At 48.9% G+C, this 13712-nt stretch overlaps 1 protein-coding gene across 1 annotated transcript; it reads left to right on the forward strand.

Annotated features, from left to right (window-relative positions):
• Positions 1–100: 100 nt before the first annotated feature.
• LOC144144165 (uncharacterized) lies at positions 101–13010 on the forward strand. The gene is made up of 2 exons (XM_077675535.1): positions 101–701; positions 11944–13010. The coding sequence occupies exons 1-2, from the start codon at positions 522–524 to the stop codon at positions 12244–12246; spliced, it is 483 nt and encodes a 160-aa protein (XP_077531661.1). The 5' UTR covers positions 101–521; the 3' UTR covers positions 12247–13010.
• Positions 13011–13712: the final 702 nt, after the last annotated feature.

The following is a 13712-nucleotide window of genomic DNA, read 5'->3' on the forward strand; positions in this document are numbered from 1 at the left end:
GAACGGTGGCGGAGCGACGCCGACGACGCATCGCATGCGCGCATCGGGACCTAAACAGGCCACTCCACGATGAAGAAAAAAAAAAAAAACATGCATCAACACATCAGCAGCAGCCTGTCTTCGCCCACTGCAGGGCAAAGGCCTCTCCCATGGATCTACATTCATCCCGGTCCTGCGCTAGCTGCAACCAATCTATCCCCGCAAACTTCTTGATCTCATCTGCCCACTAACTTTCTGCCACCCCCTGCCACGCTTGCCTTCTCTAGGGATCCACTCTGTTACCCTTAACGACCAACGGTTATTGTGCCTTCGCATTGCATGCCCTGCCCACCTCCATTTCTTCTTCTTCTTAATTTCCATCAATATGTCCTTAACCTGCGTTTGTTCCCTGACTAACTCCGCTCTCTTCTTGACCCTTAATGTTACACCTATCAGCTTCCGTTCCATTTCTCGCTGAGTCGTCCTCAATTTAAGTTGAACCCATCAACACAGCTAGTGTTCAAACTTTCAGCACTGCGCGAATGACGACCAGAGGTTTAGTTACAGAGCTCTGGTGTGTCCCTTTCCAGGACCAGGCAGGTGTTGTGGAAGCGGTCGTGCACTCCAACTCCTCGACAGTCGACTGCCACAGCGAGCGGGTGGACGGGGAGCTGGAACATCCCGCTTGCGCCTCCACGGCGGACGGGAAGCAAGTTGCCAAGGTGGGTTTGACCCTTGCGCTTGGCTGCAAAGACCAACTGCACTCAAAATTCCAACCTCCTGAAAACATTATTTTCGTATATTCCCCCTAAAAAGACTGCAAGATATGACATAAGACAGCTGAAATACGCCTATTGTGGTGCAAACAGCCATAAAAAAACTCCCACTTCCCCTCTTGGGAACCCCTGTGTAGATGCGACGCATAGGCGGAGCGGCGAAGGGACCGCGTTTTATAGCGCGCATAAGGGGACTGCGTAAGCCGGTCTCAGTCGATGACGACATTGGCGTACTTGTAAAGCGACGTGGACTCTAGGTGTTTCAGCCAAGCGTGGATGTTGCTGCACCGGAGAACGGCACACCGGTTATATGCGCAGCACGCTCGAAGGAGGGGAAACCGCGGAAGAGAGAGTACTGCACATGCGCCGGCCCCAGCGCGTCTGCCGCGGCTATGATGCAACACAATCCAACACAATCCACTTTAATCCAAGCCAATCCAATCCAATCCAATGCCCCTCGCGAGAGAGTGTTCGCTATCGGAGAGGAGAGGGGGTGAGTGACGGAGAGCGCAGCTGGCGCGGCGAGGAGAATGGGGGAGGGGTGGACAACGCCGACGCCGGAGGGACAAGGCGAGTGAATCAGATGCTCTGCATCTAAAAAAAAATAGATTTTGAAAACGAAATTGAGGCGAGCGTGGCCGTTACGGCCAGGCATTCCAGCCAGCCCAGCTGGTGAGTGAGCGGCGGAACGCGGCCAGCCGGTGGGGGCAATCGTGCGTGCAACACATCGCCCTCACTGCCGTCCTAGAACAAACATGCTCGGCGGAGCTTTAGCGGTTCTCCTGTATGGCCATAGGAAAAAGCGCAGGGCCGGCCACAATGCCACTTCCGCTTCATGGCGGTTCTTGCGATCTGCCAGTGTACCAGTCACCTGCAACAGAGCTTAATGTTGAACTAATCAAGGGTCGCACAGGTCCTTGAAAACCTTGAAAACCCTTGAATTTAGAAGTGTAAATTTCAAGGCCTGAAAAGTCCCGGAATTTTTAAAGGGTCCTTGAAAACCCTTGATTTTTCTGGAGATAACCAATGGCCCTATCTTTTTTCACAAGAATTTAAAATGTGTCGTGAATTTTAGGTGTTAAAAATGTAAAGAAACATTGTAACAATCAAGTTTCAGTGTATTGCGTGAAATTACGAGTTGTGGATTCTCATTATTACGAGGCAACTTTGGGAGCAGCGCTCCTCAGTAGAATTCATGTCGCGATACAATCCCGTGAAAGCCGGCTTTTGTTCTCTATCTAGTCTGTGGACGGCCTTTCATTGCATGTTTGTTGTGCCTCATACGCTCCATCTGCGTTTACTTTTACGTGCAAATTGTGAGCGTGTATATAGTTCATCCTGCCTTGCAGTAACACTTTCCGAGTTAATTTCAGCTGATACTCTTGCTGACAAAGCAGGAGATGCAGGCAACATTAACTAAGTTTCGAAATCAAACAGCCTCAGCAAAACACCAAAGAAAAAGAAAAACCCCCTAAATATAAACTATGAAAAAAAAATAATAAAGCTGGGGGAGCATTCATGAACCCATAGCGCCTATCTAAATGTGCATAATGTTCTTGCGTATTAGGCAATATCACAATTTTGCATTTTGTTGAAAAAGTTGTAAATAATCCCAGATAAAACATAAGATGGGGACCTTGAAAATGTTTTTTCTGGTCCTTGAAAGCCCTTGAAAACCCTTGAATTTTTGCTTTTCAAGCCCATACGAACCCTGACTAATTAAGGGGGAACACTGGCCTTACACCAAAAAACATTATTTTTGCAGTTATGATGATGAAAATTGGAGGCCATATCTAGTTCGTCATTCTGATTGTAGATATAAAATCTGTTTTTGTGTAAAACGACTACATTCAAATTTATTCGGATTTGTATATTTGATTTTTTGACAGCCTTGTAAAAGAACTGCTGAAGGGATGCAGCTGAAGATGGTACCAGTGAACTGTGCACAAATCAAGGAGGGCAATAAGGCATAACTTTCCAACTGGTCTGTAGCAGAAGTTACAACCGTTTGAAGTTTGGGTCTAATAGGTGGGAACCAGAAAAACTAGCTTTGCCTGCCAGGCCCAAATTTTAAACAGTCGTAACTTCTGGTACAGACCAGATAGAATGATGATGTTAGCCTTATTGCACGCCTGGATTTGTGCACTGTTCACTGGTGCACAACTCTAACCATAGTTTTTGATCAAAGACCCATGTGCCCCTTTAAAACAACGCATTTCACGGGGTTACCAGTCATGTCTCAGTTGGTTTGGTGGGACATATTGCTCGTTCAAAGTAAATTTGGCTGAGGTTTTTGTGGAATATACGCTCTCTATCCCAAATGAAACTGCATCGGCTAGGACACCTTGAACCGAAACGATTTCTCTGATAGGGCCCGAGAACGTTTGAAAGCGGCATGTTTAGACCTGCCAGCCTTGCGCATGCTGCCGAAACAAATGCTGGCAACCAGGACAATGACCCACGCTGAAACGCTGCAACATGCTTTGAAAAGGTGTATTTAAAAACTTGTGTTTCCAGCTAGAACAATAATACTATAGTCTTTGCTATTCCTTAAAGGGACACTGAATTGAATTTGTCAAGCTCCCGTTGTTGCTCGCACTGCGTAGACTGGCTCAAATTAGCCCACTTTTCATCGTTTATCCGGTTGACAAATCGGTAATTATTTTACACAGCGCGAAAGAAGAAAAACTACTATGCGCGGCTTGCGGCGGCCGCACCAACTAAAGCTGTGACGTTGGGAGGAGGGAGCACCGTGATTGGACGATGCCCAAGGTTAGCAATCAAACAAGTTTCGGTTTCGGTTCTGTAAAACACAACCGATGGCGTTGTTGGATGGGCATTCTCAATATCTCAGTAATCATCGTACCGCGCTTCTGCCATGTTGTCGGCTGTAAAATGTGTAAGATAAGCCTCCCAGGACGGCTTGGAATCGTAGCATTCACTAGCCGAGGCCTACGCAGTGCATGAACGCCCTCCGCGTCCCCGCAGACGCTCAAATGCCATGCGCTTTTCCCCCATATTTGGAGCTTGCCTCACTCATGCCTGTATCGTAAAAAGCGTGTTCGCACCAGGCCAGGGGTCTGCTGATTCTGGCCTGTGCCCACTGCCCGCAAGCAGTCGGTGCTTATGGAAACAGCACGCCAACGAGAACTCGCTAGCGCGCCAGTGCCAGCCTGCACGCGTTCTGTGAACTAGTTCGTGGATCAATGAACGTTGCGGCCCAAAAAAAGGTGAACTCAGTATCGAAAACATCGGCGGAAAAAGAAAAAGTTAACTTATAAAAAAAAAAGCACCCACCCGCGGGGATTCGAACTTGCGACTTGCAAAACACTTGCCATGACATACCCAGCGCTCTAGACCACTCGGCTACGGGGCGGGCTCTGCTGACCTTGGCAATATAAGGTATATATTGTATAACCAGTTTACACTTTTATTTAGTTTTGGCATTTCAAGCAGCTTAGGTGACTATTTGTTGTTTTGCGCTCGTGCAGTAAGTATCACCCAAGTTTCCACAATATATCACGCCTAGCAATTGCATTTCTTAGACGGAAAAGCGTTCGCAGATGCTTAGTCGTGCTGCTGACCGCTGTGCTTGTTCGCCCAGCGCAAAAAAGTGCTTCCCGCACCCTAGTTTTACGCTGTCCGGTAAAAATATCAGTTGATATCATTTCCTTAGTACCTATATTGACGTCGCTAACTCTTCTCCCGCCTTCAAGAGGTCTTATATTTTCCTACTGGCGTACCAGTCAGCGAAGCGTCGCATGTGCGCTTGTGCAGCGCTTTGTGTGAAGCGACCTTGACTTGGAGCTAGATACAGTGTACAAACTAACCAAGTAAAGAAAGGCACATTCTTCCATTCACAAACGTGTCCTGGCTTCGTTTCAACTGAGCGAACGAATTGCGACGACCCGTCGGCGGCCGGCGGACAAAACGCTGGGCCGACTGACTCTGCCTAGAGGCCGGGGAGCCGTGCAGTAGCGCAGCCAATTGAGAGCTCGGTTCCTCCCGACGTCACACGAAAACGCCACAGAAAATGGGCGAGCGTAAAGAGAGGAGGACAGCATTTTCGAATTGATGATGATGGTTGGTGTTTTATGGCGCAAGGCCAACGAGGGCAAAGAGCGCCAAAACGGTGGTTAGGTATGAAGGATGTAACCGTAAACGCTAAAACCGTTCAACAAAAACCAAAGTGAATTCAGTAAAAGACAATGAGGATGGCTGGTGTAAAAGGCCAGGTTGTGATGGTGCGCGGCATGAGATCGGGTTTAAAAGCAACTACGCGTGATATGAAACCAGGTGTAAAAACTTGATGTCTCTAAGAAACTTAAACGTGCGTTGTACAGGAACCATGGGGTCATCCGCTAAAAACAATGCTGGGTGTAGTGGAATGTGTTGTTTGTAGAGGTCGGCGAAGTGTTTCTGTCGTGTTGTGTGGAGTGCTTTGCATTGAAGTAACACATGGATCACGGATAGGCCGTCTCCACACCTGCTACACAAGGGTCTTGGAGATCCCGTGAGCAGGTATGAGTGTGTTGCATGCGTGTGGCCTATCCGTAATCGAGCCAGGGTAACTTCATTGTGCCTGTTATGTGTGTCAGTGGTGTATGCTCCCAAGAGTGTCTTTATAACGTGTAGCTTGTTGTCTGCCTGTTCATTCCAGTGTGCTTGCCATGTATTGCGAAGGTGTTGTCTGATGTGTGACTTAAGGTCAGTGTACGGTATTGTTGTTATGTCCACCGTGTTTGCAAGTGCAGCAGCAGCGGCCATTTGATCTGCTGTCTCGTTTCCGGCGATCCCCGAGTGACCTGGCACCCAGCATACAGTTACTTCAAGACTTAATGCATAAGCTGACATAATGGTTTTGTAAACTAGATGAATAACATGGTTTTTACAGTACTGCTTAGATGACAATGCACGTACTACACTCAAGGAATCTGTGAAGATGATGGACTTGGGAATTTTATGATGAACTATGTGCTTTAAAACCAGAAATATCCCATAGGCTTCAGCAGTAAAAATGCTGCTTTTCGATTTTAAAGTGTTAGATACCCTAAAATCAGGTCCGTGCGCAGCACACGACACGATACGGGCTGTTTTTGACGCGTCGCTAAAGAATTCTGCACACTTGTATTTATCTTGAAGGAACAAGAAGTGCTGAAGAATTGCAGCTGTGGGTACTCGTTTTTTATCAATTGCTACAAAGGACAAATCGCACGACACGGGGCGCAGCTGCCATGGTGGTAAAAAGTCGGAAAGGGTTGATTTGTAGGTGTCTGAAAAGGTGACCGATAATTCTGACACTTCCTGTCTCACCCTATGTGAGAACGGAGCAGAGATAGATGGACGATTAAGAAGAAGTTGGGACATGGGTGTATCACAAATAAATGGTTTGAGAGGATGGTGGGTTATTGACGAAATTTTAAAAGCGTACAGAAGATCTATGTATGTTCGCTGATGATCTAGGGACCATTTGTCGCACTCGACGTATAGGCTTTGTACGGGGCTTGTACGGAAAGCGCCTGACGCGAGGCGAAGCCCCAAGTGAAGCACTGGGTCTAGCATTTTCAGCGCTGTTTTTGTTGCCGCCCCATAAACCACGCTCCCATAGTCCAAGCGGGACCCCACCAAGCTTGTGAAGACACGTAAGAGGAGTTGCTTGTCCGCGCCATAGGAGTGGTGTGAAAGGACCTTAAGTATGTTTATTGCTTTGAGGCATTTATGTTTTAGTTGTCTGATGTGAGGGATGAACGTGAGTTTCTCGTCAAACACCACACCCAAAAACTTGTGTTCTCTTTTTACTGGAATCGAGTCACCAAAGAGTTTTATGTCGGGATCGGGCAGGAGGCCCCGCCTTTTTGAGAATACAACGCAGGTACTTTTAGAAGAATTAAGTTTAAATCCATTTTCATCTGCCCAGCGGGAAAGTTTGTTTACCCCAAGCTGGACCTGACGTTCACAAATGGATATGTTACATGATTTGAAAGATATTTGAACGTCATCTACATACATCAAGCAGGATATGGTTGGCGGCAGTGCCTTTCGGAGAGAGTTCATCTTAACTATAAACAAGGTGCAGCTCAATACGCCACCTTGAGGCACGCCATTCTCCTGCACGTGAACGTTTGAGAGTGCCGTACCGACTCTGACACGAAATGTTCGTTCAGACAGGTAACTGGAAAGTGTGTTCAGCATGTTACCTGTTACACCATAGGATTTTAGGTCTGCAAGAATGCCATAACGCCATGCCGTATCATAAGCTTTCTCGATATCAAAAAATACGGTCATACAGTACTGTTTGTGTATAAAGGCATCCTTAATGTAAGATTCCAGTGCAACTAATTGATCGTTTGTGGATCGCCCTGCCCGGAAGCCTGCCTGGCAGCTCTCGAGAAGACCATTGTACTCAAGAAAGTACATGAGCCTCCGGTTAATCATCTTCTCGAAGAGCTTGCACGGGCAGCTGGTCAGGGCAATAGGTCTATAGCTTGCGGGAGAAGAAGGGTCCTTCCCTTCTTTCAGAAAAGCCACAACTATGGCCTCCCTCCAAAGCCTTGGAAGGTGCCCCGATAGCCATATTTGGTTGTATAGGTGCAGGAGTGTCTCAAGGGTGTCTGGGTGTAGGTGTTGAATCATAGTGTATGTAATGTTGTCTGCACCTGGAGCAGAAGGTTTACAAGTGGAAAGAGCAATCTTCAGCTCATGGAGTGTAAATTCACAGTTGTATCCAGACTTTGATTTGTTCTTGTCGCGTATAGGCTTCTTTTCGGCAGATGTTTTGTGTTGCATAAAAGTGTTTGTATAGTGCGCAGAACTAGACACGTGTTGGAAGTGTTGTGCAAGTGTGTTAGCCTGATCTTCCAGAGTGTCCCCTGTCGTGCTAACCAGGGGCAGGCTATGTGTGTGTTGTCCTTTTAGTTTACGTATTCGGGTCCATACCTTGTGGGTGTCCGTGTATGAATTTATGGATGTGAGAAAGGCGCGCCAGCTCTCCCTTTTTGCCTCACGGCGCACACGCTTACCTAATGCCTTCGCTCTCTTGAAAGAAATAAGGTTACAACTTGTGGGGTGTCTACGGAGGATGCCCCACGCCTTGTTCTGGGCCTCCCGCGCACGCTTGCAGTCGTCATTCCACCAGGGCCTTCTCGGGTTGCGCGAGGCCCCAGAGGCCTGGGGTATTGACTTTTTGGCGGCGGCAAGAATGTGCTCCGTGACGAGCTGTGTTGCCTTCTCTACAGGTAAATGTGTTATGTCTGTGTAGTGTAGTTGAGGTGTCTCTGTGAATGTGTTCCAGTTTGCTCTTGCTTCTATAAACTTGCAATGGGAAGGGGAACTGCTAGGGCCTTTATCTATGTATGTTAGTGAGGTAGGGAAGTGGTCACTACCATATGGGTTAGTGCCAACATCCCACTCAAGTGATGGAAAGAGTGCTGCAGAGCCAATGGCCAAGTCGAGGTGTGAATAAGTGTTGTGTGCTATATTATGGTATGTAGGCTTGTTTTTGTTAAATAGGCATGCTCCTGAAGATATTAGAAATTTTTCGATTAGGCGACCTCGGGCATCTGTGCGGTGAGAGCCCCAAAGAGTGTTGTGTGCATTGAGGTCACCTATAAGAATGAAAGGTTCTGGTAGCTGATCTACAAGGCCCTCGAAATCGGAGCTTGAAAGCTGGAAGTCAGGAGGGATGTAGATGGAGCACACTGTTATCAGCCTATTGAAAATTATGGTTCTAATGGCAATAGCCTCAAGGACAGTCTGTAATTGGATAGGGTGGCATGCCAATGATTTTCGGGCAATGATGGCCACACCACCTGAAGATGTACCACCACCAGCCCTGTCCTTCCTAAATACCATGTAACTATTCAAGACATTTGTGTGTTTGGAGTTTAAATGTGTTTCTTGTAGACACATCACACTTGGCTGATTGGAATGCAATATTTCGTAGACATCATCAAGATTGTTAAGGAGGCCTCTACAGTTCCACTGGATGATATTTTCTGTTCCCATTATGTACCTTTAAGAGCTACTGGAATGTGTGTGTGGGTTCATGTTTTGTCTATCGGGGCTTGTATTCTTGGAGCGGGTTTCTTTGGCTTTTCTGCTGGTTTGGACGCCGCAGCCCGTTCCTTGCGGAGCGATGCAGACAGGAACGGTCCGACGTCCATTTCCTCATCAGATGTTCGGGGGGTGTCCGGCGGACCGGGCCCCCTGGACTTGGCACCCTTACGGGTGCCTTTGGTTCCAGCCCCAAGCGCCGCGGGCGGGGCAGGCGGCGGGGCTATGATGGGCGCTTCTGTGGGCCCTACCGTGTCCATCTCCTCCGTGCCCTCAGGTGTCCCTAGGGCCTGTGGAGAGGACACAGTGAGAGCGGCAGAGCTCCCAGCGGCGATCGCACTCGCCACATTCGCTGGAGTCGCCACACTGGGCGATTCCTGACTACTCTGGACTACCGAAGGCAGTCCGGCAAGAGACGGGGCCCCCGCAGCCTCTACAGGTGTTGTAGAGGCAGCAGGTGGCTGCTCAGCTGGGGGTTGGGACAGCAACACGTCAGCAAGAAGGCTGCACTGTGTTGCCGTGCTGACCAAACGCCGCCCCAACCCCCGGCGGGCGGCGTCTGCGTACGATGTGGCCGAAAGCAGCTTGTGCTTTTGGCGCGCTTCTGGATAGGTGATGTTTTCATTTACTTTTATGTGAATTATTTCATTTTCGGCCTTGAATTGTGTACACGCACGCGAATAAGCAGCGTGCGGTCCGCTGCAATTCGGGCACTTCTGAGTGGTGCTTTCACAAGCTTCTGAGGAGTGACCTGTCTCAGCACAGTTGGCACATGTCAACTTCCCTCTGCATGATTGGGTTCCATGGCCGTATCGTTGGCACTTAAAGCAGCGCCTTGGATTTGGGACATACGGTCGTACGTTGCAGCTAAGAAAACCCACTTTGACCTTTTCTGGAGGCGTTGTGCGATCAAACGTTAGGATTAGATGCTTTGTCGGAATTTCTTGGTTTGCTCTCCGAATTACGATTCGTTTTACTGCAGTTACATGTTGAGGTTGGAGCGCCTCAAGAAGATCTGCTTCCGTCTCAGACTCTAGTTCTTTCTCTGATATGACTCCTTGCGAGGAGTTGAGGGTCCGGTGTGGTGTCACAGTGACAGTCAAGTTGGCCAACGTCGTCTGTTTCAGTAGGTTCTCACTCTGATTTTTCCTTTTTACTTCGACCAGTACATCACCTGAGGCGAGTTTCTTAGCATCATAGTCTGAACCAACAACAGACTCAATGCACTTTGCCAACAGAATGACAGACTTCTTTGCAACAGGAGTGGTTTCTGCAGAGTGAATGACAAGAAATTTGTGGAAATGTTCTGGTTTACCTTTAGCTAGTACTTCGGTGCGGCCCCTTTTAGGGGGCCGATCATTGGATTGGAGGGATAAAGAAAAAGCCATGCGATATTGAAAAAAACAGGGGACGGGGGTACTTTCTTCTCAAACCTTACCCTGATAGCCTGAGAGGTCCCGGAGCTCCCTGCCTGGTAAACAGACAGGGAGCCCATCCGCCGGAGCTTGACCTGGGCTCCGACGGCCACCGTTTGTGGTTTCTGCCCTTCACCTTACAACTCGTAGCCACGGTAGATTACAGCAAGAGTATGGGGGCTCGGGGTCCGCGGTGTCGCCAACACCGTCACCAAGATTACTCAAGGTGCCCCGTGCGGGGAGCATTTTCGAATTAATTTTTCTACTAAATAAAATCGCGTAAACGTGCCAAGAGTGGTCGAAACATGGCCTGGGGACTCCGGACTACAATTTGCGCTAGTAATCCCGCAATGTTTACTTATCACTTCAGTGTCCCTTTAATGTGGTATTTGGATCGTGCATTGAAACTGGCAAAGCTGTTTGTATACATGCAATGTTCACGTGTGAACACTGTGTGGTGGCCCCTTTCATACTTCGGAAAGCTCAGCGCCAAATTGAAATTATTTCCGCCGAGTTATTTGGAAATTTATTGCGGTTACCCCGCTATATAATAGCTGTCTTTCACGTGCACCAGGGGACATGCACTTCGCAAAACTCAGCTGTTCGTATCTCTAAGGTCAAAACCTTACTTTAAAATGTACGAGAACCTCCTCAATGTTTAATCTTTATTGTGCCAGTGGGCGTGATACAGGTGTCATTTGAGGCTGCTGCAATAGTTAGTACGCACCTGTACCAAAAGATGTTGCGGTACAGAACGGTACCTAGGAGGGGCCTTTACGGTTTTGCAAAAAGTCCAGAGTGCACAACCCGTCGGGTACACCGTAAAACAACGGGTGTTTCTTCGTACATAACTGTAGGAAAGAGGAAAAGGGAAGAAAACCACTCGTGCAGTAATCCTAATTTAGTAGACAATTCCTTGGCCAGTCTTCTTCGTGGGTATATGCCATAGTTTCAGGCTACCAACCAGCCAACCAACCACTTCTTTTCTCCAGCAGTATTTGCATAGTGCAAGGTCCGGGCATGAGTGGAATTGGAACCCGTGTTAACGGAAGCTCGCTAGCACGTTCAGGCAATGCTGGTGTGCTAAACGGCTATCCGGAAAAAAGAATATATTAAGCCCTAGTTCCACCCAGTGTGAAATCTGCTGAAATGGCAGAGCTGTGGTTTTCCCACCCTTAGCAGGAGGGACCGGAGACTGCTACGAGACTCCCTGAGACTCTCTGTGATGCTGCTGTGACCTCTGTCGGTGGGTCTGGGAAGCTACTACTCTTACCCCTGTGTTACGCATGACTTCCGTCATACTTGTGAAAAGGCTCGGCCTACAATAGCTCTGCTGTTAGAATTCTCATCCTGCACCCAACGTGCCGCTGCATTACACATTTTTGGGCTCTATATCGGCATTTTACTTGAAATTGTGAGGGACATAAGAAATTTTTCAGTGAAAGTTCTACGCACCTTAATTAAAGCCAGTTTTAATGGAATGGGTTGGCCATCATTTCATTTGTAAAGACAGTTTGTGAATAGATAATGGAAAAGTATAAATCTGTCTCCTGGCATGTCTGCGTCACAGAAACTGACCATCCTTTCTATATCTTGCTCCGTTTTCTCACGGCCAACATTCGTAAAACATTTACGATCCGGGTCTGTTTAGTGAAGTCTGACTGAATGCCTTTTGTTCCCTTTTTGTCCCCCTACCCCCACCTTTTCTTTCTCCTACGCAGCCGTCTTCTCAGAGTGACTTTAAGACGCCCAGTAGCCACGAATCAAGGTCCAGCGGGAGTTTCAACCTGCCTGAAATGCCCAGCCTGGAGTATACACAGTCCGACAGCTCGCAGCTGTCTGAGCCATGTGCGGAAGACGGATCTCGCAAGAACAACGGGGCAACCGAAGTTGCCGTCGTGCCAGCTGGTGACGATCCTTCCCTGGGCAATTCTGCGATGCCCAAGGATGCGGGAGACGAGCGGCGCCTGCTGTCGCCTGCTGACCTCAGTTTCGTTTTGTTTGTGCGAGGCAAGGCAGTCTGACAACGAGGAAGAGGATGATTACTACTGCCCGCCCACGCGGAAGACCACAGTCGACGAGACTCCGCCGCATTTGCCTTACTTCGTCCCGGAAAGCGACCCGGAAGATGACGATCTGAGTATGGTCACGGCCTCGGTGCAAGCATTGGATTGCAAGTCAACAGAAGCCAAGGATGGTTCAAGAGACAAAATCAGTGCTGCAGAGCCTGTTGCGGAAGGCAGCGACGCAACCTCCAAGCAGAGTGTCAATGACGACAAGGAGCCTGTTTCGGTTGATGCTGAGGGTAAGGATGAACCAGAAGAGGTTTTGTCTGAAACTGAGGAAGAGGCGGACAGGACGTCCACAGCGAAGGGGAGGAAGAAAAAAGCACCATCAGCCAAGAAAGGTCGCGGCAAGAAGGGCGCAGCTCCTCCAAGCAGCAAGAAGAAAGCCGCTGCGGAGCTGATTGAAACCTCAGCAGAACGTAAACCCGAGACTCTCGGAGCCTCTCGGCGTGGAAAAGGGCGTGCTAAGCAACTTTGAAGTCCGCGAAGACTTGCCAGCTGCGGAGTGTATGCCAAGCGACGCCGTGGAAGACAGCACTGTCAGCGTGGGCACTCGGAACGTGCGGGCTCCTAGGGGAGGAAGGAAGGGTGCAAAAGGTTTGTCTCAAGACCAAGAGAACAAGAAGCTTGAGAGTTCCGTCGTAAGCGCAGTGGAAGAGTGCTCAGAAGCTCCTACAGCTCAAAGCCCAACAACTTCTCGGCATGTGGGGGTCCGTGCTGACCAGTCTAAGAACCGGGGCGACAGAGCGTCGGAGGAGAGGACCTTGGCCACTTCTACGGAAGTCGCTTCAAAGACGACGCAGCGTGGCAGAAAGACAAAGGCTTCTGCGGCCCAGGTGAACAAGGATCAACCTCAAAAGAGCGAACCGATCAAGTCTTCTTCAAGGGGCAAGAACCAGGACATCGACGAGGCTGAGGTTGAGGCAGAAGCCGTCGAGTTACCGAAGAAGCTCCCTACCCGGTGTCGAGGGTCAAAGGTCGCGCCCGCCGCTGTACAGGGCCCGGTGGCAAAGAGAACGAATGCTCGAGGCAAAGTCAATGAAGACCTGCTGCCGGATTCAGCGATGGCCACGGAGGAAACCTAGAAACGCTGCCAACCTGCTCTCCACCAAAGATTACCAAAACGACGAGGCACGTCGCCTCGGTGAGTTTCGGCGTTGGGAGACGGGAGTCCGAGGGCGAAGCCACGACCGGTGAGGAGGAGGACATGGAAGAGATTGAAATGATGCCAGGGCCAAAGTCAAAGCGGAAGCCAGACCCAAAAACATCAAGCAGGAAGCATTAAAGGGGCACTGACACAAAAATTTTGCATCTTGTTTTTTTTTTGTTGCGATAAGTAGCTAGTGACCTACTTATAACCTGTAGAAACCTCATTTGCTTCAGCGTGCGACGGTTGTTTAATTAGAGGCATTTTAAATGCGGCC

This window comes from Haemaphysalis longicornis, unplaced genomic scaffold (assembly GCF_048455015.1).
Source record: "Haemaphysalis longicornis isolate Haplotype H1 unplaced genomic scaffold, Haemaphysalis longicornis Haplotype H1 scaffold_633, whole genome shotgun sequence".
NCBI classification, from domain to species: Eukaryota; Metazoa; Arthropoda; class Arachnida; order Ixodida; family Ixodidae; genus Haemaphysalis; species Haemaphysalis longicornis.

What these genes read in the sequence shown, in the direction of transcription:
- LOC144144165 (XM_077675535.1), top strand. Translation starts at nt 522, where the DNA reads ATGACGACCAGAGGTTTAGTTACAGAGCTCTGGTGTGTCCCTTTCCAG. An exon ending in ACGGGAAGCAAGTTGCCAAG is followed by an intron (nt 702 to 11,943) that starts GTGGGTTTGACC and finishes TCTCCTACGCAG; the next exon opens with CCGTCTTCTCAGAGTGACTT.